This window comes from Trachinotus anak, unplaced genomic scaffold, assembly GCF_046630095.1.
Source record: "Trachinotus anak isolate AG129_WGS33_773 ecotype Australia unplaced genomic scaffold, CSIRO_AGI_Tana_v1 ptg000025l, whole genome shotgun sequence".
Lineage (NCBI taxonomy): Eukaryota > Metazoa > Chordata > Actinopteri > Carangiformes > Carangidae > Trachinotus > Trachinotus anak.
In genome coordinates, this window is record NW_027273876.1 from 3333575 (window position 1) to 3360873 (window position 27299).

At 41.6% G+C, this 27299-nt stretch overlaps 2 protein-coding genes across 2 annotated transcripts in view; both read right to left on the reverse strand.

Moving 5' to 3' along the window:
- The window catches only part of cdk5rap3 (CDK5 regulatory subunit associated protein 3), a 288850-nt gene that overhangs the window by 84598 nt on the left and 176953 nt on the right, over nucleotides 1-27299 (reverse strand). The window lies entirely within an intron of this gene.
- Nucleotides 11655-27299, reverse strand: part of LOC139608931 (TANK-binding kinase 1-binding protein 1-like) — a 67711-nt gene continuing 52066 nt past the window's right edge. The window contains exons 9-11 of the mRNA XM_071463080.1: nucleotides 24033-24148; nucleotides 18748-19535; nucleotides 11655-16667 (exon numbers count right to left, since the gene is read on the reverse strand). Coding sequence (XP_071319181.1) covers nucleotides 16539-16667; nucleotides 18748-19535; nucleotides 24033-24148 — 1033 coding nt within the window. The 3' untranslated portion in view covers nucleotides 11655-16538. The remainder of the gene's footprint in view (nucleotides 16668-18747; nucleotides 19536-24032; nucleotides 24149-27299) is intronic.

The window sequence follows — 27299 nt, forward strand, 5'->3', positions numbered from 1 at the left end:
GAAAATTACACTTGTAGAGCGACTGATTATCTGAATCATGGCGGCAGCAATTATGTTATTAAGAATAAATGAAGATGAGCAGGATGAAGAGGGAAGATTAAAACTAAAAAAAAAGTGTAATGCAATATTAAATGTTTGTTTTTGTGTTCCAGTGTGCAGAGTGTTCCTGCTCCTGCCGCTGCACACTGACATGTACTGTAAATGCATGTGTGCACATGTGAATGTGGGTAAATGCCTGCATGTGCATGAACGTGTCCATATACCCGGGCCCCTGCAGGCCGGGATGTGTCACCTCTTTGTCTTGTCAGTGTTAATGTGAGCAAGGCCAGCCAGGCGTGGAGCTGTGACAGATCAGCAGACAAACCCCTGCTACCCCACCCACTCCCACCTCCTCTCACCCTATTTCCTCCTATAGTCCACCCCCCTGCTCCTGCCTCACCTCCCTGCTTGCAGCACACAGATTAAACATCCTTTACTGTCCGGGCATCACCCCTGGCATATGGAGTTTTTATTTAATTTCAGGTCAGAACCTGTCCGTCACTGGTGCTGGGGCTACAATGCATCACAGCGCCATAATATGCCCAGTGGGCAGCGCCGGGGTGGCAGAGAGGATCAGTGGTGATAGTTGTGCACAACAGGCACCTCACAGGCGTCATACTCATAGCTGAAAGCCACAGTGTCACAAAGGCTCTGCAGCTTTAACCTGTGGCATAAACTGTTACAGCAGCACATATATGATAGGTATAGATGCAGTGTGTGTGTGTACACTTGTGACAGGCAGGTGAGGTGTGTGGATGCTGTCGCACCGTGTAGTAAACCCCTCCATTAAGCTGACCTTTTCATTACACAGCTGTGTGCAGTGCACCACGTACACAGTGAACATGTGGCTTTGTAGCATGTTTGAAATCCAGAGCAGATGCAGACCTCAGATTTTGCCTTGATAACAGATTTTATAGATAGTGTCTGCACTGGTCTAAATATGGCACCACGAACATCAACAATCTTGTGGTGCACAGGAGTAAAAGACTCCACACCTTGACTGAACTTCCGACCTGATGAGTGTTTGATTTTTTTTTTTAATGCTTAAATCTGGAAATCTATAGTTGATCAATGATGGTAATCTGAAGACATAAAGTCTGTCGTATCATGTTTAATGAAGAATTACAATCTACCTGTGATCAAAATTAAATACAGGCTGATTTCATCTTACTGTAAATTATCTGCTCAGGCTCGACAACGCAGTCCCTGTGGGTGGATCCCATACGCATTCATGGCTGATATGTTTGCTTGTGGTCTGCAGAACTCACACTTAGTCAGTGGAAGCCTCATGACTCACAGGGTCATGAGGCACTATCGTCACTAACTGACATGCAGAGACCACTCATCATCAGATCCAGATCCAGGCAGCACACTCATCAACTCTGCGGAACAGTGGAGCTGATCGTGAATAGAAAATGGAAACTATTACACGTACATGTCGTTAATATTCTGTGTTGTCACCTCGTGTTTCCAAATTGGCCATTTTTGTATTTGCTTACAGTATCTACTGTATACATGCTTAATTAAACTGTTTTTCCATCATCCTACCGACCTCTCAGTTCATTGTGGGTGTCCACCTCTCTGGGGTAATTTGGTTAGGAATTGTTTTACTTCCAGAGGAGGTGTCTTTGGTTGGAGAATGATAGATTGTGATGGTTAATTAGTCTGATAATCACAAAGAATTATCACTTAATTTCAGTGCATTTATTGATCTGAATCACTGGATAAATGATGTATGTGGTTTGGCAATTCAGAGATCTGAGACCAGGCCTCTTGTTGTGGACTTAGTAATAGTTTTCAACTCAGTCTAAGTTATACAGTTAACAGTCATCCTGTTGTACAGAGGGTGTATATTAACCACATTACTGCCAGTCATGCTAAACATAGAGTTGTGTTGTGATCATTAGATCTGAATCTAAACTTCCACTAAAATGATACCACAACAGTACTGTTACTGAAAAAGAGAACCTTTTTTTTTTTTTCTTTTTTTTGGGGGGGGGGGATTTAAAACACTTTTTTTTCTCAATTTAACAAAAGAAGCCAAGTGATGTTTGTCTAAGTGCATGCAGCCTAAATACAATAGTCTAAAATGGCAATATTCTGATTTAAATCCACAACTGAAGCTGATTAAAGTAAAGTGTGCTTGCATCCATTGCTAACATTCGTAACTTTTCAACACTCGGTGCTACAGACAGATTTCAGCCCTGTTCATGGCACTGCTTTAGAAAGACTGGACAGGTACATGCACAGGCACAAGACCGCAACTGCAACAGCCACAGTTGTTTGTTGGATGTCATAACCCCCTCTCTCCCCATGTTTCCTGCCCCTCTATACATCGTGACAAAACCACAGAAAGAAAGAAAACCTGGATGAAAATACTGTATGTCCTAAGCCTTTAACCTACAGAGATGTAACATCGTTTTTTCTTTTTAAGAACCCAGACCCATATAGGTGTGAAAATCTGACAGTTAACTGAATTTTTTCCCTGTATACCTGCTTCCACTGGATTAGAATAAAATCTTCTGTTGTTTTTTCTCTTGTTTGTCACTTAATCTAAATTTCTTGCTGACTTACAAACCATGGATTAGGGTCATGGTTACTTTTATTGTTTGGTAGAAGAGAATATTGTCATGAAAAGGGTTATTTGTAAGTTTCCTCTGCCGCCGAACGTGGTTTCTTGCCGGGAGCAGGCAGTGGTGATTGTCGCATGACAAGAGGTTCCGCCATTGTTGCGTTTAGCAGAGAAGAGGTTATAATACGCCCTCTGAGCAGCGCTACACGGTCAGAGCAGATTGGAGGCTGCAGCGAGTCGCTATTGTGACTGGATGGGCTGGAGCTAGCTGGTTAGCGTGCTAACTTCAGTAGAAGAAATGACGGAATAGAAACAAGAGTTAACACTGGTGTTGTTTTCCAGCTCTTGGTGAGTACAGGAATGAAGTTTGATGCTTTTCTTCTAGACTTGTTCGTAAACAGCTGCTAATGCTAACGCTGGCTATGTAGCAATAGCAAAACTTACAAATAGCTCTTTTAAAATTTCTTAGAATGGCGTCCTGGTGGGTTTAGGTGTTTAACATGCTGATTTCCTGTCATTGAATAAATGCAAAATGCCTCAAAAATAAACTTGAAAACATTTACAATCGAAAGTGGACTTTTCAAAAACTGTCTCATGTATTGGTTTTCCCCATAATCGTCCATCCCATCTTTACCAGATTAAGAAGTTGAACCATTAACAGCTGGGTTTCCAAACCATTGTGTAATACTTTAACATAGAATGGGCTCTATGGTAACCTTATAGAGGCAGAGTATGACCTGTAACCCCTCATCTAAGTCACTCACTCCATTGATCCAAACATGACAGCTTCTTTGTTAGTAATTGAAAATATAATTCACTCGAGCTTCCCCCTCTCTCTAAAAGTTTTTGTTTTTATTCCACCCAGAGGACCCCTGGCTCTGGTTGTTTGGCGCTCCTGTCACTCATCCAGCCACAGTGATGGAGGTGTGGTGGAAGAGGAGGTGGTGGCGGTGGTTGTTGGGGGATGTGTGATGTGTTGTGACAGCGGGAGCCAGGGCTGGCGGGCGGTCACCACGTGGCACCATATTGCTGGGCTCCCCGGGGATGAGGGATCAGCATGCCAGCCTTGCCAAGAAGTGCTAATAGGCGCAACACGTCTTGCTTTCACACATTAAGGCAAGCGAAGGGTGACAGATCAGAGCTGTGATACTGCCGCCTGTAAGGAAGAAAAAAAAAAAGGGGCCACACCACCCGTTTGCCATGCAGTGCAGGCTAATGATGAAAACTCCCCGAGTCGAGCAATATGCCCACCAATCACTGAGCTGATATGTTTGCAGACAGACATATCTCCGTCTCTCCGTTGTCACAGAGCAGAGACCAGTGCAGACTCACTCTTCACCAGAGTGATGCTCAACTCCATATTGTATCTGACAATAAAGCTACGAGTGTTAAAATGGGATCAACACTTTTCGAGGAAGACGTCCACGTTCTCACCCAAAGCAGCCGAGGTCAAGTGGGCTGCTCTGGGCTACAACACCTTTGTCACATCTGTTCCCAGAACCCACAGCTTGGATGGAGTCTGCTGCGCTGAACGTTGCACTGTGGAAAGGAAATGAGAGCTTCTGTGCACTCACTCCTGTTACTTCCACCTTAGGGGCCATATGGTTGATTTGGCAGATTCTCGAGCACCTGCCTCCATTTGTTTGCCTCAAAGATTATTTGGAACGGTTCGTACCGAGCGTGTTTGAATAGCAGAGCGAGTGATGCCAGTCCAGTTTACTGCTCCAGTCAGAGAGATTTTCAAATTATTCTATGAGTTTCTATAATTAATAATCATTAATTGCTATACCACATGGGAAAGGAACAGACTTGAATCGCATGGGTAAATCACAGAGTGGTGTTAAAACACTGCCAGTGAGGCTAAAGCGGTACTATTTCTGGAAGCTTGGCACATTTAGCTGCCAGGATACTTGGAGCAAAATTAAATAGCCTACACACTGTATTATTTCAGGCCTTTAGAACCCTGTGAAGCTCAGTCTGGAGCTTTTAATACACTAAATAGCCAAATGTATGTGGATGGAGTCTCCATAGAGTTTGTTTTGTATACTTCTACTTCCGGTGCCTCAGTGCTGGTGGAGGGATATCTCAATGCTACAGCAAACGGTCATATTCATATCCAGCTTTGTGGCAACAGTTTGGTGAAGCCAGCTCCATAAAGAAATGGTTTTCACCCAGTTTGTGTGGAAGAACTTTACTGGTCTGCTCAGAGTCCCGACCCATCCAACACCTCTGGGATGAACTGGAACCCCAACTGCAAGCCAGGTCCTATCGCCCAGCATCAGTTTGAGACCTCTCCAGTGAGGCTCAGATAAAGTTAAATCAAGAAGACTTAATTCAAATTTTCCCATTCTTGCTTGTACTTCTATCACCTGATTAAAGGCTTTCACATTTTTCACTTCAACCAATCATATTGTGCCATGACCTCTGAGTCAGAGGCCTCACCTGGGTCAAACTTCCTTCTGTCATTTTCCAACTAATCTGACTCACTAAAACAAGGTGTCCTTCAAGTGAAATGTAAGGATTCTCCCTATATATTGCATCTACAGAAATCTTTATTTAGGCTTATTCATCACTCCTTCACCATTTCCACTGTGGACTTTATTCGCCAAAGACTCCTCATGTATCTACGCAACTTCTCTTCTCGGCGCACACTATGTCAAATAAATTCATTTCATTTTATTCTCTCCTGATTTAAATTGTGACTGAATGGGAGTAAATCCCTGAAGCCAGGGTCTGAAATCTGGTGGAAGGTCTTCCCAGAAGAGTTTATCGCCTATGATTTTGGAATGACATGTTCAACAATCCTGTTTGGACGTCTACACACTTTTGGGTATATTTTGTCGTATCTTGTGGTAATTCTTTGTCAACCTTTACATTATTTTCATGAGGTTCTGAAAATATCTTTTTGTCAGCCACAGTGATCTCTGCAGGTATGACACAAACCCAGTCTGCCTTTACAAAGGTCATTTCTTCCATGTCAGTGGGACAAAGATGAACTCACTGGGACTGTGCTGAGAGCCATTTCATCGAGGTGGATACCCTCCCGAAGACCCCGGTGATACGTCAGTGGCTGCCTGTTCTTGATCAAATATTAACGCAGAAAGCAGTGCTGACAGTAAAAACCAGTAACTCTTCGAAGAGCTCCATCCTAATACTGACCACTGTTACCGTCTAACATCCATAATGGATAATGTGTTATGGATAAGAACATGCTAACATGAATGTGTGAAGCTAAATGTTTCATATAGGATTCTAGAGGATGTCCTCGGCTTTACAGTGCAGCGCTAATGCAGAATTAGACAATTACACATGGGAATGAATGATTTATGGAGGCGGGTGGCTCACCTCTGTCTCACCCCTGATGCTTTTGGGGGAGTCAATCTGTGCGGTCCCAGCGAGGTCACATGAGGTGGGGAAAAAAATTAAAGTTTTGCTCTATCTAGTCACATCCTACAACTGGGACACAAACATAAACAGAATATTTTTTTTACTGCCAGTGCTTTATTATAATACACTATGAGGCCAAAAGTATGCAGACACATACGTCTCACGATCACAGGAGAGTAGTAATTGGGTGTCCACATACTTTTGGCCATATATTATATATGTCACTGCAGGATAGGTAGGTAACAACTCATTAAACCTTAACCTACTGTAAGTTAATGCCTCTCCCCTGTCTGCCTCTTTGTTATTCCACCACAACACCTTGACAAAATAAACTTGACTGGCAATATTTTTCACTCGTCTGTCATCCATCCATCCATCCCTCCCTCCCCTCCCTCCCCCACACTGACGCCTACAGTCCCCGGGGGCATGCTATGCTTGCTGAAGCGGTGTGTTGTGAGCGAGTGCGTTGCCTGCCATCAATATGGGTGAGTTACAGAGGTCGCCGGTTCAAACGCAGTTCACCGCTTCACGCCGACACTAGCTGTGCCTCTACCCGTGCAGATTATGTGTGTTGGAGCGTCAGAGCGTGTGAGTATGTGTGTGTTAAGGCAGATGTGTGCATGCAGATGTGTGGGTGTCTGGCTGTGTGTGGATTTGCTTTGTTGTGTGTGTGTGTGTGTGTGTGTGTGTGTGTGTGTGTGTGTGTGTGTGTGTGTGTGTGTGTGTGTGAATGTGTGTCATTGTACTGTATATGCTTTTTTTTTTTTTTTTTTTTTTTGTCTTTGCATGTTTACTCATTCAGCCACAGCACTGAGGGGTTCGATCTCCGGCCTGGGCCTTCTGCCAGCCGACATAATGAACATGCTGTCATTGGGACACGTGGGACACCGGCTCTGATTCCTACTAGAACAGCAGGTGGTGAATCTGTGTCTGATCAGCTATATCACTGTATACAGTACATACAGCCACCGAAAGGGAAATGTCACACAACAATCAATAGTGTGGCGGTAGTCATATCGCTTGACCTTTCAATCAATTCAGTGTCTCTTTTGATTAATCGATACAGCTGCACTTTCTTGTTTTTGTTGTCACACAACTGAACTAGTTCATAAGTATCATCTGTTAACCAGGCATCGGTAACTGCTGCGCTGCTGCACTGAGACATCGATCAAATCACTATTTTATAATCCCGTCAACAAAATCAATAATTAAAATCAATGACCACATGGGTTAGATGTGACAGAAACTTGACCACACAGCCCCTGACTGTTTTCCAAAAGCTCAGTTCTCCTTGAGACCAGCGTTTTCAGATTGATCTGCTCTGGAGACTGTTTTCTGGAAGCCGACTCAGTGTCGACAGGGAAGAAAAAAATGTTTTCAAATGTACAATATTCAGCTTAGTGTGGACGAAGAGGAGGTAAGAAGAACTCAACTGTCAAAGTAGAATTCACATCAAAGCTTAGTGAGCACATTTTTCAAATTCAGGACACCTTTGGAAAGTGGGGGCACTTTTGGAAAGCAAGGACACCATTTTTGAAAGTGAGAACATCTTTAGGACAGTGAGGACATTTTTGAGAGTGAAGACCATTTTTTGAAAGTACAGACACTTTCTGGAAAAATGAGGACACCTTTGTACAAGAAGGAGTAAAGACATCTTTTCACAACTATGGACATTTATGGAAACTTTGGACTTTAGGACATTGAGGACATTTTTGGACAGGTGTCATCTGATTTATGATGTTTTTGGGGTCAGGACATTTTGGATGAGTGAGTGCATCTTTTCCAAATTAAAGATGGAAGTCGGGACAAACATTCTCTTCTTGCATTTTTCTCTTGATGAAATCTTCAGCAATAACCTGCGTCTACACTGACTCCTCCTTCTTACACTTCAGTGGACTTTAGCTGCTGTGTTTGACTGATGAGAAAAGCTTGTTCCTCTTTATGTTTTCCAACAAACATCAAGACGAACAACATGTAAATGTGACTCAACCAGAATCTGGTGTGACGGTGGAGCAGGCTGAAGTTCTGTGGTTTATGTGGTTTATGTGGCCATCTAGTGGGCTGGTGAAACACTTCCCACATGGAAACTAAAAAGGCTGGAAAATGTTTGTCTTTACCTACAAATGGGGGAGTGTTTTTTCTCCACTAATAATGCACAGTCACTACATGTCCGAGAGGAGATTTTTTTTTTTTCTTTAAAGCTTCAGAGCTCTGAGCGGAATGATTTTAAATTTTCTGCCCAAACCACAAATTTTAAAATTGCTAATAATAATCTATTTAGAAATCAATAGATATTTACACTTTTCCTAACAGCTACACACAGTAATTTACCAAATATCAAAAACATAAATGCGGATAATCATCATTAGACTCTTTACATATGTGGTGTTATGAAGAAATCCTCTCAAGATCACACATACAAGAAACTTCCTCGATGGCTGTCGGCAAATTTAACCCCTACATGACAAGTTAAGTTTTGGACGTAACTGTTTAACACCCTCTGCACCCCCACCCCCACTCCCATCCACCCTCCACCCTCTCACCTGCCCCTCCCCACCCCCTCTCGGACCCTTTCAGAAGTGAAACTCATACCCATGTATGATGCCTTTCTACTTTGTGTGAGGTGTGTGAGAAATTGCACAGGTTTTCTCAGCATTGTATCATTAAGTGTGTGCACTGCAGTCAAACTATCATCTCTGAAACCACAATGTTTCATTCCTCAGTGCCGAGCAGGTAACTGAGCTCACAGGAACTCAGAAGCTTGTTGAGGGCAGAGCCAGCTCTTTGGATTCATATTCACTGGACTCTGGTTCAAAATCCAACTCAGTCACATCAGCGCCACTCTCATCCTGTCAGGTCACTTTTTAAAACATAGGAAAACAGCCACCACTTTGAGAACAAAACTAGTTGACAAAGTAGCTGATGTTTAAAGAAGAAGGAAGTAAAGAAATGTACCTAGGGCCCTGTAGTGCCTCATTACCAGCGTCAAACTTTGTGTAATTGTTGATGGACCACAAGATAGAAAGAAGATGCACCAATGTTGACGTCATGTATGGGTTTTTTTTTTTTTTTTTTTTTTTTTTTTTTTTTGATTTCAATCGCAAACCAAAATGAAAAAACAAAAACAAAAACCACATTGGTACATTTTGTCCCAGAATGAACCCCATGTGCTGAGTTCTTACTGCGAATGAATAAAAACATATAATAAAAACAGCAATATGAGGGAAAAACTGAAGGCATTGTCTTTTTTTTCTTTTTAATTTCTATTATTTTTTTAATAGCTTCATGCTGATTTTATAGTCGGCTACCTTGAAATCAACCAGTTACTGTATATGGAGTGAGAAATATTCAAACATTACTCCATATGTGCAGAAATGAATTTTAAATGAGATTTTCCTGAAACTTTAATCAAACCACAGTTTATTAAGCAGTAACACTTCGTCCAAAAAACAACAGGTGGGAAGTGATGTGGTGAGGATTAGTGGAAACCCAGAGATGACAAAAAAAACTCTCGTCTTCTAAGAATTGTGTGTGTGCTGGTGTGCGTTTAGAGTACCTGAGCATTGTGTGTGTGCATGTGTGTGTTGAGAGTTTGTGTACAGACAACTTGTTGTTTTTGATCAGTGAGCAGAAAGTGCAGCTTTTCATCACTTACTGACTGCGTTCGTGTGGTTTTTCTCTTGTCAGTTCTACCTGCAGGTTTCTGCTGCCTGTAGCTTCTCACATAAGTCTACCAGAGTTTGTGGTTTTGTGGCCCGGATGGGTGGGTGCGTTTTTCTTTTTCCTGAGGTAGGCTACGTATTGAGGTTAGCGGCACAGAGCTAAAGATGTAGGAAACTAACTTGGTAAGAAGCTTGGCGGCTGAAGGAGGGAGGCCATGATTTGAGGTAAACAAAATGGCCTTGAATTCTTGATAAATGGGTTAGGGGATTTTTTTTGGTCTGCTCTTTGAATGCACACCAGCGCTTAATATCATGATAATAATATTGACATTTTTTATGTATTTTTTTGACAGAAGTGCTTTCGCTTTCATTTGGTTGTTTTTATTTTTAAATAATGTTGTCTGACAGCCCAAAGAAAACATCAGAGGTGAATAACTGTCAAATCATCTGATTAAAGGTTGTGCTGTAAGTCAACACTGAAAGCTGTTTTAATGATTAAATTAGATCATTTTAAAAAAAACAAAAAACTTTTTTTTGCTTTTCAGCTTGTGAAAACACTTGAATTAAAGAATCGAAAAGATTTCATTTGTCAAATCCATCAAATTTCAGTCATTATTGACATTGAGTCAGTTGTTAATAGCATCAACCCTGTTGTTACAAATAATAATAATTTATTAATAAAAGCAGGTCAAACAATAATAATAATTAGACTGTGTCTTTCGTTGTTAAAATTGTAATCTTCATCCTGGCTGTGCTTTAAACATCTGTGTGGGCAATGAATTTAATATAATCAATTAATCATGGAATCAATCGGGCAGAGAAACCAAAGTTTGTACGTCAGTCAAATCTCATGCAACTTTAGTACCAGCTCACAACCTAAAACACACACACAAAACTTAAGATAGTTTTATTGGTGCATTACCTTCTGATTAATGAATCGTTAATTTTAGCTGTTAATCCAGATGCTGAGGTCACTTTGCAGATGTGGACCACTGACTGGATAATTACTGTGTATCACACCGACAGCACTTGAGTGGGGTCGACAGGCGCTGAGCATGTTTTCACAGCGAGTGAATTCATCTCTGTTTGCAGCAACAAACAACATGATTACTGCTGTTCTCTGCTGGTTCCTGTACACACACACACACACACACACACACACACACACACACACACACACACCCACCCACACACGTCCACCACAGCCTCTGTGTGTGAAAAGGGTATGTGTGCACATTAAAGCTAATGTTTACTACAAACTAGTGTTATAGAAATATCACCTGTGAAGTACTGAATGATCTTTATTAATGACATAATGTCACTATGCCATTCTAAAACTGAGATGCATAAATTAAAGGCTTGATATGATAATAATTATAACAATAATAATGTGACAAGTTTTAAAGCCATATTAACATGTGCAACATTTAAATAAAACTTAAATGGTGCAGCATTTCAGCTGAGCATGTGTTATCTTTCACTAAATTACTGTGAGTTCTGAGTAATATTTATTTTTCTAACACTGTAAAAGTGAGAAACACTTATCTAGAAGTAACTTCCCTTTTTATAGGTCCCATATTTATTTGAAGTTTTGATATCTATAAGAAGATAAACCAAACTCTGCAAGGTTGGATGGTGGGTCCAGGTGGGCGGGGGTTCGGGGATGGCTGAGATAAGCGACTGCTTTGTTGTGACATCACAAAGTTCCAGAAGTCCTGACGGCTGGTTTTAAGGCTCAGTTTCTGAATACAGGCTGTGTGCATTTCTCTGTGGACTGAGGCTTTGATACTTTCACAGTATTAATATAGAACCTGGACCTGCTTTATAATCACAAACACATGGAAAACTGTATGGGACCTTTAAATTCTCTCCACATAAACTCCAACAACAATTCAGGTTTCATGTGCGCTGCAGCTCTAAAATTAATACCTTTAAAGAAAGAGTGTGAAATGCATTTACGCTCATTTGTGCGTAAAGAACCAGTTCAAGTCGCATTTCAGTGCAAGTTCCTGTTTATTTATTCGAATATTTACAGACAGAGATAGAGAGGAAGTAAAAGTGACTCTTTATGTGTCTCTGTTTTTTTTTTTTGTTTTTTTTTTCATAAAGTAGTTGAATGCCAGCAGTGCTGCTCCACCACACACATGCGTAGAGCAGACATGACTTCTCATTAGTGTTGTGGAGGGTTCATTTGTGCTGAGGTCTTAATGTTACCCAGGAGAACAACCACACATAGTTAGTGAGAGGAGAGCAGAGCTATGCAAGAATGACTGTGATTCTTTGTTGGACCTAGCACTTTGACTCCTGAGTAAATCAGAGGGAAATTTTGAGTGAAATTTCATGATGAGGAAATTTAATATTTCGGTGTAATACTGACAGATCTAATCTTTCCACTGCTGGGTTAATTTTTGTTTTAATGTTCTGAGTAAAACCAAGGAGTCAGTTCGCTGTTAAGACACAAATAACAGAAGAGAAACAGACGTGATGATTTCAGATTTTCACTTTCTAAAAAAGAAAATCCTAAACTTGGTGCGATGGACCTCAGCACAGAGTTGGATGTGTGCGGATGTGTTGCAGTGTAAACACCCTGCGTAATTCACATTGTAAGCTCATGTGGGGTGTGATCACTCTGCAGCGCTGCCTCTGCTGCTGCTGCTGCCTCTGCTGCTGCCTCTGCTGCTGCTGGCCAACAGGCTGTGGTTGGTGAATATCCCTCCACCATTAACCACAACACATGTCCTCATACGGTGACATGAACAAGAAACCCACCGAGCATGACATTTTTGCAAAGTACAGGAAATAATTTGTTGCCCCTGGCTATGAGCCAACATAGGCCCCATGATTGGGGGGAGGAGGGTGGGGGTAAAAAGGTGCATATTGTTTGTGAAATCTTTAACCGCAGCACATTTCCTCTATGAAAAAAAACAAGTATCTCAGCTGCTGTTGGACTTCAAGTTCAAATAAATTACAGAGCTGTAACTTAAAGCTTCCAAATACAGTTTCCTGATGCTGCCCGAGGAGTTTATGATGCAATGTTACATCATCATCATCATCATCATCATCATCATCAGGGAAGATAGACTCCTACTTCCTGTACATTTTGATCATTGTGTGTCTTTCTCTTTTTGCTGCATGATAAATCAGACCAGAAAAATATACATCAGACACTTCCTCTATATCTGATAATAATAATATCTGAAACCTTCAAACATTCATTTGTCATTTTTCCTTAAACCCAGTGTCGTCGTGGTCGTGTCGTCAGTTCGGATCATATGTGACAAAGCCTGGAAACAGCTTAAAACCGACTGTATTAGTTGAGTTACAGGACAAACCACCACATGTAGTGAGTAAGAGAGGAAAGGTGTAGGGTAGTACTTGTATATAAGTTCTATATAATTCATATTTAATGTGGTGGTGGCTAGGATTTTATATATATATATATATATATATATATATATGTACTGATTTACAGACACTCCAATTTGAAGTTGTTGAATAAAAGAGTACATGTTGCATTCATCGTACACACTTACAAAATATCTGTCTGTACACAGCTTTAAATATTTTTACACAGAGTGATATAGGAACATACATACAGTATAGAATAACTGGGAGTCATTAAAGCCCTCTTTGATTTAATGCTCAAGTATCTCTGCCTCTGCTGCCTGGAAGTTTTTATTTTACACCTCAGCATGTGGGTCGTTAAAGGATAATTCCAGTTGATCTCAGTTTGGTTTTATCAGTTGCACCAACATTGTAGGTTAAGCGATGTTGCTAAAAACAAACAGTTGTATGATCAGGCAAATTGTAAAGGAGGCAACAGTTCAGCCAGGAGCTGTGAAGATGATTAACAGTGTAGGAAGTCAAATAGAAATCTACTACACCTTGCTATGTTTATTTTTGAGACTTCTTTGAAGCTCAACATTTTTCTTGTGAAATTCTGTGAAGGTTTCAGGGTTTTCCCCAGGAAACAGGTTAGTGGAGGAGGTAAGTGCTTCCTGAGCTCTGTCTTGATTGGTCATTGATGCAGACAACAAACAGCTAGTGGTGACGGTCCAGCTGTTCAGCCCCGAACCTCCACTCAGCTCCATGCACAACCTGCTGTGTGTGCAGCTGGTGTCTGACCAGCAGTGCAGCTTAGGTTTAGCTCACACACACCTTAAATACACGGCCTGTGTGAGGTGGTGCCTCTGTGTGTTTTCCCTTTAGCTTAACATATTTTATAGCAGTTGAATCAATTCTTCTGACATTATTTTCAGACCTACAGGGCCCCTCCACTATAATACACTGCAGGAAACACTGGTTTCACTTTTCTAGGCCTCTAAAATAATTCAAACGACACAGTCTAAAGGCCTGTTTACACCAGCAAATTTAATACAGTGCGATGACTTCAACTTGGGTGAACTTTGAACTTTGAACCCACAAATTTAAGACAACAGCAAATGGAAAGAAATCAAAGTGGAGGAAGCTATTGTGCTAGCTGTGTGGAACCTTTCACTTTTATTTAACCTCCTCTGTCAGAGTATTAACTGCCTCATAACAGCAATGGTTTACAGACAGTTATAATACAGGAGTCAATGCTATAAATGCATCTCTTAAACTAACTGCGTGAACTATATAGCTAAGCTAATAAGCTAACAAACTTGTGAAAGGCTTGGAGAGACCTATTTTTCCTCTTCAATAACTTTTTCTTGAATGAGTGAAATGCCAGGGAGGAAATAGAGAAAATAAAGTGAAGTGAGTGACTAGCACTAGCCTAGCATGTTAGCAGTTGGCTCGCCAGCAGCAGCAAATCACCAATTTGTCTGACTCCTTTTTTTTTTTTTTTTTAAAGGTGTTTCTGCGTTCCCAGATCTCATCATTAATCAGACAAGCACAATGTTATCATGACTGAACCTACTAAAACCAAGTCCAAATAAACCAGAATTATCCTTTAATCTGATTCTTTGACCCACATTGGAAAATTCTGAAACTTCTCTTTTGTTTTTTGTTTTTAAATCTTCATATGAAAGTTATCACCTGAAGCGAGGCCTCCGGAGCGCGTAGGGTTTCAGTGTTTTCAAGAGTACTTCAGCGGGGTTGAAGTTTGCTGACACAAAGACTTGAAACCTGTGTCCTGCACCATCCTGCTGCCATAGCCACTCAATGATGTGCTCTAATCTCCTGCATCTCATCTCTTCAGCATCAAACCAGCTTTAAATGCATGGGTGGGTGTGTGGGGACATCCCCTAGATTAAAATCTGCACATGTAACTCAAAGCCTCAGTTTAGCTGACATCAGTGTAACTTTATATTTTTTTTGTTTGTTTGTTTTTCCCCTTTTTTCAAAAAAGTTCCCGTTCCACAAGCAGATCTCGAGGCAAGATTCCACTTGTGATTAAAAATGAAACCCATGTATCAAAAGAAGAGTATTGTCTTTTGCTTAAACCCTGCAGAGATAACGTTGTTGATCAGAGGCGATCTTTCTGGTATCAGATCTCCGAGATAGAAATACAGTACAATAAAAAGCCTGCCACGGTCCCCCCCCCCCGCAGCAGGTCAGAAGTCTTGATCTCATGCAGCCGGCTGTGTTTTTGTTGGGTGGTCTGGGCAGTCGTCGTGACATCAAACTGTTTTTGAAGGTCAGATCTTGAGGAAGACCGAGGAGAATCCCAGTTGATAGTGTGAAGTCTTTATACAGAAAAGCGTCCCATGCGGTGGGACTTTGACCTTTGAGTCCTCTATGTACAGCAGTGCGCAAGCACATGGGAGAATATGTCACCAGCATGAGACATGTGGTGCATCGACATTTGCAAAAATATATCTTCATATTTTTTTGCCTTACAGATAGACAATATAAATAGTAAATTATACATGGAAAATATATATGGGGACTGAAAACAGATACATTGTATAGGCTATGCTAACTTAAAGTGCTAAGATACTTAGATTTTTCAACAGGCTGCAAGCATAAAGGTATATTCTGACTAAAATTTCCCTCCACTCATAGCGACGGCGCTTCAGCATCAGTGCCCCGCCCTGCAGGGCATCATCAAGACTGAGTCAGGGTAAAACTGCCTTCAGGCTGATCCAAACTGCGCTTTCATATTCGTGCTCTCCAGCTTTGTCAGTTGGTGAAATGTGAGACTGGAATGTTTTATACGTTCTCAACTACCCTGGAAACAAAACCTATTTGTTTTAGAAAAGTGAAAGTGAACTGGCATCAACCCTGATCAGTAGGATTTCCCTCACAGAAAAAAAAATCTTCACTCATAACACCTCAATAATCCAGCTTCTGCCAGAATCACTGTCCTTGGCACTTCTGCACAGAATCCTCTGCAAAATATCCTGTAGTGTGTGTGTGAGATAGAAAATTTCCAAGCAGTTGTACAGTATTTAAAGCTAAGTGGTAAGAAAGATGCCTCCCACCTCCCTGATCATTTACTCCTGAACTGAGCCTGGCTCTCGTAGCTCATCATCGGCTTTACTCTCCTAAAGTGTACTAAGTGTGTGTGTGTGTACGACACTGAAGCAGAAAAACAACACGACACCTGAAACTGCCTGAAACCACACAACAAGACTCATAACAAAACGGCAGCAACCAGAGCCAGGGACTATACAGGCAGAGCTGTCTCAAGAGCAGTCAGCGAAGGACTCTGCATGTGGACTCACAAATCCAAGACGGACCCGTGTTTAAGTTCATCCCAAATAAAACAGGCCCCTGTGCCATTTTGCATCCCTACCTGTAGATTTTCCCACGTGGCTGACTGGTTCTAAATGGATCGCCTGCCTGCCGCTCTCTTACATAATCTATAAGAGGAGAGCGTAGATGTGTGTGTGTGTGTGTGTGTGTGTGTGTGTGTGTGTGTGTGTGTGTGTGCGGGCTGGTTGCCATGGCAATCAGATCTTGCTGTTCTCCAGGTGGGAGTCGATGTGCTTGATGAGGGCATCGTCAGGGTAACCAACAGGGAATATCAGCTGGCAGAGAGGGCAGCTCCGCATGTCGCTCTCCTCGGTCTCCATCCAGAGCTGCAGAGCGACACACACACACACACACACACACACACACACACACACACGATCAGACTTCAGGTTGAAGTACAGGTGGTGCTCGACTTGCTCGCTTCGCTGGGTTCTGATAGTCACTCTGTGGGCGGCAACAGAATTACATCACTAAGTGTTGAGCAATCACTTCAGACCTACACAACAGGGAGCACTTGGGCCTCAGACCGACTGATAGTAAATCCAGGTGGAAACTCTCACCCAAGTCCTGATTCACCATTTTATCCAGTTCAGTTTAGAGAAACAGTTCAAATAGACATTGTTTTTTTTTTTTTTTTAACTGAAACGAGTTTATTTGGTTTGTTTCTGAGTGAGATGAGAAGATTGATGTCAGATTCATGTCTGTGCATTAATTACGGAGCTGTTGTCAGGTTCTGAAAAGACATGTAGGTTTTCTTTTTTTTTTCTTTCCTACTGTTGTGTTTTTTTTTTTTTTTGTTTTGCAATAAAATAAACTTCAAATTTCTAATTTATGTTCTTGTGTATACATTTAATAATGTCATACCACAGTTAAACAGATCCTTGTTTGAACAACGTAGACAGAAAATTTAAATAATAATTTTTTTAATTTTTCAGAAAAACAGCATTATAAATAAGCTCAGCTCAGGAGGAACTGTATTCTCTGCCTTGCTTCAAACACACCACCAGCATTATCATTTCCCCCGAAATCCATCACCCTTAAGTGGCGTTCTCGAAGGTTCTTTATCTTTTTGTATTGCATACAATAATAATAATAATGATGATAATGTTTCAGTCTTGTAATCCATCTTGCAAAGTAAAGATATTTATACCATTGACAGATATTTTCAGATGTTTTCAGAACTGTTGAACTTAAAGGAAAAATTACATCATTTGTTGGTGTCTTTGAAAACAGTTCCAAATCGCTGTTTACAGAAATGAAGGGGCTTTCTCATCTGACACAGCTTAGAGTCTGAACCTGAAGTTAAAAATTTTTATTTTGTGTGCAGCAGCATACTGTACATATATATCTGCAGAGTAAATGACAGCTTTTTTCACATGTACAGTACTTGACAACACCTGTAAACAGACTTTGATGTGTAAAATCAGTGGAGTTCCCCTCAAAGGCTCTGGAGCTTTCATCATCATGGTGAAAAGAAAGCAGCAGAGTCGGTCGGAAACAGGAAAGGAACAGTGGTCTCGCCTGTCAAACGCTGACGCTTTATTGACCCATCCCTACTGTGCAACCTCCTCCGTTTGCGGACTTTGTGGCTCTATAATCACCTCACATTCCTTTTACCTTTGCTACCAACAGATAATTCCTACAGCTGCTAGAGGCAGCAGGAGCGTAAACATATGTTGAGCTTGAAGACTATTTCTGAAGCGGTAGATGAACAGAAATTTAAAAATCATATTTTCTGGTTTAAGGATTTTTTTTGAATCCATACACCTTGTAACCTTGCACAGGTTTCCAGATACAGTTTGTGAGCAAAGGTTTTGAGTCTGTACAGGCACAACAGGAGCAAACCTGGCAACCTCAATGGAAAACCAATGGACATTTTTTTTATATTTCTGCTCATGCATAATTTAAACAAATGAGATACAGTGTGTTATTTCACTTCGGAGTTGTTAGTAAAGCATATATTCTAACTTTGGACAGGAGCCAGAATAACTATTTCCCTTTTACGCTAAGCTAGGCTAAACCTATCTTGACCCCAAGCCTTTACTGTAATGCACAGTCATGAGATGGATATCAAACTTCTCATCTCACCCTCAGAAAGAGCAAATAAGTGCACTTCTCAAAATGTTGAACTGTCGTTTTAAAGGAACTTGGAACCAGGAAGAGACACGGTGCAGACAGATGCCTTGAGATGATTGTGACATGCAGTGTGAAAAAGCTACACACAGTGGAAAGAATTTGGGGGTTAAACATCAGTTATTTTCTGTGAACCAGCTCATCGTCTCAGCGGTAACCACAGCTGTGACGAAGCGTTGTTGGACTGAATGTTTCACTGTGGCAGCTTCACAGGATCAAATTCCCCAAACATGTGGCTGCTTTCATAATGTTTTGATGAACTTTGCTACTTACGTTGATTGAAGGCCAGGACTGAGCGTGCTCTGCCGACATGTACGCCGGCTGCGGGTGGCAGCTGAGGGTGTTAGACCTCTGAGGGATGGGGAAGGCTGAGCAGGACGCCGGGCCTCTCATGACACCGCTGGGCACTGCGGCAGAAAGCACTCCCAGCGTCCGCGGCGGGCTGATGGGATGTGGGCAGGTCCACTCCTCCTCATCTTCAGAGGACTGGGGGGGCTGGGGGGCCGGCGTGGAAGGAGGAGGGGGCTCAAAACGAAGGTGGGCCACCTCAGACAGAGGGAATGGCATCTCTCTGGAGTGGCGCATGGAGCCGTCCCCGAGGCCCCCGTCTCCTCCCGCACCACCCTGATGGGGAGACGGGGAACCCCTGTGCTGCAGTCCGCCGTGAGGAGAGCCCACATGTTGGGACTGTTGTTTTGAGTAGCCCTCAACATAAGGCCGGGGCTTAGGCAGGGTGGAGACAGGGTCCAGAGAGAAGCGGGGCGGGCACTGGTAAGCTGAGGGGTCGGCAACCTCGGAGTAACTTCGACGGCCCTGGAAGCTGGCCCTCAGGTGCTGGCTGGGTGGCCGGCAGGAGTAAGAGGCCGGGCCGTCGTTGACATCCAGCAGGGGTGAGCGGCGGTGCATGTCTGGTGAGAGGCGCTGCAGCACTGGGGAGCGTCTCTGCTGGATTGGGGAGTGGTGTGGCGGTGGCGGGACCGGAGAATGGCGCTGTGAGATGGGCGAGTGGCGCTGAGATACTGGAGAGTGGCGCTGGTGGTGGATGGGAGAGTGGAGCTGGACTGAGGGAACACAGGATAAACAAACATGTAAAATCAGTTTTGAATAAAAGTTTGGCAGCCTTTTGTTTTTTTGTTTGGTCTGGGGCTGTTCTCATGGTTTGGGACAGACCCTTTAAAACAGAAGGGGAGATATGTAAGTCAGTCGGGGCATTTCCATAAACCAGCACAATTTGAAATTGTGAACTTAAAAGCGAGTAATGGAAATGTGTGAAATTCACATGAGGTGGTTTTTCAGACTGACAAAGCAATGTTTTGCAAAATTGAAATAGAGGAACTTTTTTTGCATTCAAGTTGTGGCGCCTGCCGTATGAGGCCCAGGGAGGAAGATACAACCCAGAGCCAGACCGGTGGGAAACACAGACCATTCACAATTGTGTCAATTGTTCACTTTCCTAAAAAACACTTCTATTTTGTGCAAAACTGCAGTGGACACCCAGCTAGTTACATACAGTGGGAGAAATAAGTATCAAACACATCAACGTTTCTCTTTATTCCACACAATGTCAATGCAGCAATTCACATGAAACGTTGGTGCAAACCCCATAAAAACTCACAGATAAAGGAATCATAATATTACAAACCATTAATAACTGTGCAAGTTAGAATCAGATGGGTTGGTGCATGTTGAAGGGTCAGAAATAAGCTCACCCACCTCTGAACGCAAGGATAGAAATCATTGGTTTTGAAGTTGTCATGATGAGGTAAAGCGCTCACCCAGGACCTTCACAACATGATTGTTGCGCTACATAACAATGACACTAGTCACAGACGAATATCACAAGTCCTAAATTTCTTTCTATCATCTCAGAAACATTGCCAAACTCCCCACGGAGTCTTCAGAGTCTACAGTAAATCCAGAACAGCGCTGCAAGGATCCTGATGAGAGTGGAAACGTGAACACATCACACACATTCTCCACTCACTTCACTGGCTTCTTGTTTCTGTCAGGATCGAATACACGGTCGCTCTCCTCACCCACCAATGCATCCATGGCAATGCCCCCACCGACCTCAAAGAAAGATTCACTCCACCAATCATCACTACTCATCACGATCCCTCCGCACTACACATGAAAACTGCATTTTATGCTGTGATGTTTTATCTACATTTTATTTGTTGTTTTTAATGATATGTTATCAGTTCTTTCAAATGTAAAGTGAGTTACAAATAAAATGTAGTATTATTATTATTATTATTATTATTATTATTATTATTATTATTATTATTATTAAATTCTTTTAAGCACTATTGTGGAGGCCAAGTGGATCATCAACAGGAACTACAAGATTTCTGACCAGGGAATCAAGTGGAAGAGGAGTCATGTTGAAGCTCATTGGAAATTTGCTACACAACATTTGGAAAAGTGACAAATGGTTTTACCAGCAGTGACATTTTGAGGTGATGGTACTGACAGGATCCATATTACTGAAGGGAAGATCCATGGATCCATGTGGCAGGACCTTCAGGAGATGGATCTGTTGCCATCCACCAGGATGATGAGGATGAAACAACCTCATCGTCCTGGTGGATGGCAGGATGAAGATCAAGATCCACGAGAGGGACCCACTGAATCCTCAAGATTTACAGACCAAAATCCCACCTGAGCACTGTGATCAATTCCTGTCTTCATATAGGAAGTGTCTCTCATTGCAAGCAGAGGCTTCTCCAACGTGTATTAAATAAATATCAGTTGGTGTATTCATACTGTGCCCCCCCCCTCATTCCACTTTATAAACATAGCTTTATATATGGATTGCAATGTTATGATTAATTTATCTGTGTAGATTTTTGGTGTTTGTACCAATGTCTGCTCAAAAATTCATGTGAAATTGCTGCATTGGAACTGCGTTGGTGTGTCGCACGCTTATTTCCACCGCTGTGAATCTGGCTGGCGACATTTCCAGTACAAGCAGAAGAAAATGTCACCAGTTCACCACCTTTTATTATGCTCGGCTCAAATCTGACATTCTGCTCCCTCCGGTATATCAATTGTTCTCATGTTGCACCCACTGAAATGCTGATCAGGAGATGTTTACGGCAGGTTCTTTCCTACAGATATTCAATAAATAGAAATGCGCATCATGTTCCTGTGCGTTTTCATGAAAGGACTGAGATGTGCACAAGTACAGTTGTAGTGTTTCCTGTAATTACAAGATATGGCGATGAGTCAGTCACCCCTGTAGTCACCACTTCAGCTCCACTTCCCATATCAAAGAGGAAACATCATTTCTGGCCGGTTGGTAGAGGTGTAAAAAGGGAGGGGGTGTTTGTATTCTGAAGTGCTCTCTGAGCCTCCCAATGAGGAGGAAACACTCAAAATGAGCCTATTCAGTTTCACGCTTACTCTCTGCAGCACAACACCCAGGAGAGCTGTTACAGGCTCCACGCAAAATTCCCACTTCCCTGATTGTTTCAATGATTGACAAAAAACTATTTGCTTTGTCGTTAAAGATAGCCGAGAGGAAATCAAATCACTTGCACGATCCTGTAACTAATTAAGCAGGAAGCGCCATTCAAGTCGCATTTTCTAAATTAATATGACACAACACGACCTTAGGGAAAAGTCAAGCGAGTTGGGGTTTTCTGACTTTTTCCCACCGTTCGCTGTGTAGAATTTACAGATTTACGCAACATACTTTTCCAGCGTGTAAAAGCATAAACATGTGGTGCCTTTTGGTTTGTGGTAGGTAGTAGATGCACAGTCGTGACACATTAGCTATGTGTGTGACTGTGCGTGCAGGAAGAGAAAGGTGTTGCTACTGTACAGTTCAGCACTTGTAAGTTGTACTCTACAACATGTCTGTATTACAGCCGCTGTCTTTTTTACTCTCAGCCGTGAGTGAGAAAACGGTAGCAGCAAATCACAACCACGAGCTCTTTCTGTGTCATGAGACTGACACATACAGACCTGCGTTAAGGCATTAACAGCAATTGATTTAAAGTATCAGCATCTTTCTAAAAAAAACACAACAAATTGTTAAACAATAATTTGTAGTATTAATGTCATGCTACTTGATAGGACTTTTACTCCGATACATTTACTCCACTGTATTTATTCAACTGAAACTTCTTATTATTCACCTTGGACATGGAATAATCTAGAGAAAGATCTAAAATTAGACACATTCATATCTGTTGAACATTTAAAGGGCATCATAAAGAACGTGGTGAATGAGACATGTACTTGTTTATTTCTGAGAGGCCATTGAGTTCGAATTGCTGTCATGTCCTGTATGTGGTATTTCATGTTTTTCATCTGTATTTTAATATGTTGTGAGTTTGTAGAGCAGAGCTGCTAGTTTGGCCAGGTTTTTTTTGTAAAAAAAAAAAATAATAATAATTTGAAAAGTGACTTTAACGACTTAATTTGTAGATGTTATTTTGCAGTGTTATAGATTAAATTATCCAACAGTATCTGAAGTGGTTCAAATTAAAATTTAAATAGAAACCTTGAAATTACTTATGGAGTTTTACATAAGTAGCACCATGAATGCATTTTTCACCCCTGATGTATCGTGTGTGTGTGTGTGTGTGTGTGTGTGTGTGTGTGTGTGTGTGTGTGTGTGTGTGTGTGTGTGTGAGAGAGTGATAGGAAAGAACTAGAATTACCGCCTCACACTTGTGTGCCACCAACCAGCCAAGTTGCAGGAAATATAGTCACAATCTCTCCTACCTGAGTCACAGCGTTGAATAATAGTGTTTTTGCAGAATATTATGATGTCACGGTGAAGCTGACCTTTGACCTTTTGGATATAAAATATACTCACTTCATTTAATCCTTAAAGACATGAGATTGGGTTAAATTGTATCATAATAAGCATATGAATATGTGAGTTATGGCCAAAATCATGTTTTGTGAGGTCACAGTCGACCTCGACCTTTGACCTTTGACCACCAAATTCTAATCAGTTCATCCCTGAGTCTGAGTGAATGTTTTTACCAGATGTAATTAAATTCCCTCTGGGTGTTTCTGATGTGTTGGATTCACAAGCATGTGAGAGCACTGTGACCTTGACCTTTGACCTTTTCCCACCAAACTCTAATGAGTGCACCTTAGAGTCCAAAAGTCAAATCAAAACAAATTCCCTCAAGGTGATCTTGAGATATCACATTCAAGAGGCCAAAACCATGTTTTGAGAGGTCACCATGACCTTTGACCTTTGACATCCAAAATCTAATCAGTTCATCTTTGAGTTTGTGCCAAATTTGAAGAAATTTACTGGGAGATCACGTTCAGGAGAACTGGACGGATGCATGTACGTAATGCCTCTGGACTCGGCTGTCGCCAGCGCCGAGGCATGGAAAGCGTTACATGAATGAGTGAGTGAGTGAATGTGTGGTCAATAAGAAAAGTGCTATATAACACAGTCCATTTACTTTGATACTGAGGTAAATAAAGGATCTAGACAGGCTACTTCCTCCACCGCTGAGGATGCTGATCCAGTTCTTCCACATTATTGACACACAGTATTTTCCACGGATGCTGTTGATGCTAACCTGGACTGGCCTGCTCCTGTGAGGCTTTCCTCAGGATCTCCGTCTGCTTGGAGCTCAGAGCTTGGAGGCGCCCCAGCTCCTCCGTTAACTCTGTGTAGGCCAGAGCCAGATTCACCCTGGAGGAGGAAGAAGGGAGGGAGGCAATTATGTAATTATCATAATGAGTACCATCACAGAATATTACAATGTTGTTATTCTATTACAACTGATTATACAAACAGTATAATCTCTGTTTAATCCTGGAAATGTACACCATTGTTAATCAAAGGCTTTTTTTTAGCACTGCATCACAGATCCACACTGATCTTCATCTCCACTTTAAACTGGATCAGGTCTGCAGCACTAACGCTGCCTCGCAAATCAGGCTGGCTAATTGATAGGCTTATATTTTTAGATTCACAAGTCACACTGATAATTGAAGTGCATAAAACACACACCATTTCATGCAAAATGTGTCATGACTCTCTCAGGGGCCGCACTAAGAGCAAATCTATTTCAAGCACTGTAAACAAGGCTGGTTGGCTCACAGGCTTCTGTGTCTTTTAACCATGGCAACAAGCTGATTTAGTCTCAACTCTTTAGCTTGAAACTGATCTGAAACCCACAATATAAATTAACGTGAGCCAAGGAGATATAAGGAATAATCTCTCAGTACACTGTACCTCTCTTTGATAGCTTAGAGTGGTGTTCACTGAGTCTGGGTAAAGGCAGTGACACTTAGTGTAGGCTGGTGTAGGCGCCATATTCAAACAGAAAGAAGTAACTCAGCTGCCCTCAAATCTGATAATGGGCATCTTATCTTAAATGCCTAACCAATTTTTATAAACTCCTCAGTCTTGATCTGAAATTGACTCATACCAGCCCAGACAGTGGTTTAGATAAGGCTTATTTACAGGATGAGAGACGTGAAACACTGAAATCTAGTTTGAGATCTGTTTAGATAATCAGTTTATGCTGATCGCCTGAGTAATTTCTTGTAGCTTGGCAAGCATTTAAAAAAAATATGAAAGTTTTGATGAGTTGTGCAGCTCAAAAAAACAAAAAAAAAGGAAAACGCAGCTTGTTTTTATTAATCTATGATCACGTCTCTATGCAGATGACAGAGCTGTTTAGTTTCAGATTGCTGGCAGACCCTGACCTGATTATGCACCACTGATAACCAGTTTACCCTCTTCACTGATGAGAATCTGACTCAGACGTGGTTCTCAAACTGTTTCTGATTGAGACCCACCCCTCCCATCCTGGACACTCCCCCCTGGATGGAGGTTCTGGTCCATCAGGACCAAAACCCCACATGTTTTTCCCCGGTTGCAGTTTGACTCTTCAACAAGGCCAGAGACACCCACTGTCACTGACTTCCCCCATTCATATTGCACATATCTGTATTATATTTATTAAATATATTTATTATATTTTTAAATATTATTTTATTGCTAATTTTGTATTTAAATTCAATCTGTCCTGCTGTACTTTCTCTACTTTATCTTTCGGTATATTTTTTTGTCTTTCCATATATATTGCTATGAACCAAAACCCCAAAGCAAATTCATCGAATGTGAAAACCTACTTGGCGATAAACCTGATTCTGATTCTGATCAAGATCAAGGACCCCTAAAGTGACACAAATTAGGCCACGGATGTACAAACTTTAACTGGGTTTCTTAGTCATCGTTTCTCAGTTTCAGAAAATATGTGAAACGCTGTTTCTTTTTGTCTCTGTGCGTCTAAAAATACTACATAAAGTGAAACGCATCACACCGGGGACCCCCACCAGATAAGATCTTTGCTTTTAGATGTTTTATTACAGAATGTTTAAACCCACGACTACAATAGTCAAACATTCTGTGATTGTGTTTCTTATAATTGGAATTATAGTGAAATAAATAATTCCCCTTCTTGCTCAGAAACCTCAGGAACCCCCTGAAGGACCTCCTGAGGGACCCCACTTTAAGATCACCTGCTCTATAGAGATCATTGTTTAAAAAAAAGTCCTGGGGATTTCTACAGTAAAAGTAAGAATAGATACAAACTTCAACTGCGACACTGGCACCAAAAATAAAAAGAAGCGAAATTAAAAAAAGAAAAAAACACTTATGGATCCTGCCTACACAGCAAATAAACCAGAGTGTCAAATTAAAAATATATTCCCCTTCACACCCACACACTAACTTAATTGAGTCTTCCCACTTGTGTGTGTGTGTGTTTAAGCCTGGTGCTTGGGTATATATCAGTGCAGTGAAACAACATGAGCTACATCACCTTTTAAACAAAATCCAAGTGAAATACAGGTTTAAATTATTTCAAACAATAATGTCAGGGATGTCATTTCAAGGAAGCTCACAATTTCATAAAAACTGTTAGTAAGTCATAACTTCCACCGGGTAGTTGCCTGTTGTGACTGGCCCACCTGGTTTTCCACCACCTGCTATGACTCAGACAGAGTGGGGTATCGAACCCCCTTCATCCCCCACCTCAGAGCAGACAACATCCTACTCTGTGGTACGAGTTGGTGGAAGCTGGTACCAACAGTGAAATTCAGGGTCATCTGAAGCACTCCCTGCGTGTGGCCTTGAATAAAAGCCTCCTTTAAGCATATATAAATCTACTGAGAGCACCAGTAGGAAAATAACAATCATTTTGGTTACTTACTGGCATGGTGGGCGGAGTACGCAGTATAATATTGTTATTGCAGAAGAGCCCATGAAATGTAATTTATCCTCCTCCCCTCCTCACTACTCTCAGTCAACTCTCAGCTCACACTGTCTTCTGTCTTTCTAAACACAAGTGTTTATGGCTCTTTGATTTAGATTCACGCACCTCTTCCTTCTCACACGTTCACTGTCTCACTTTTCAGTTGTGCTACAGTGTTTTGACAATCTGTGTCAGAGACCCGGGTTGGACTGCCAACACCTCTCACCTCTCTCGTGGTCCCGTGTAGTAAAGGTTGATGGTGTGAACACCTGCACAGGAGTGCACACGAGGACAAACTTTAACAGGGTTTCTCAGTCACTGCCTGTTTTTCCGAAAATCAGTGAAACACAAGTTTGTTTTTGTCTCTAAAAATACTTTGAACATTTGCCAGCGTGCGTCTGTTCTTGTGCATTTATTTTCATTTGTTTCCTCTCTTGTACATGCGTAGCTGCGTACGCACACACTGTACAATGTACAGTGTGTAGGAGGAGTGTGATAATGCTAGTTCTGCATTGATGAAAGGCTTGTGTGAGTGAACTGATCAGGTACAAGAGTGTGTATATATATGTTTGTGTG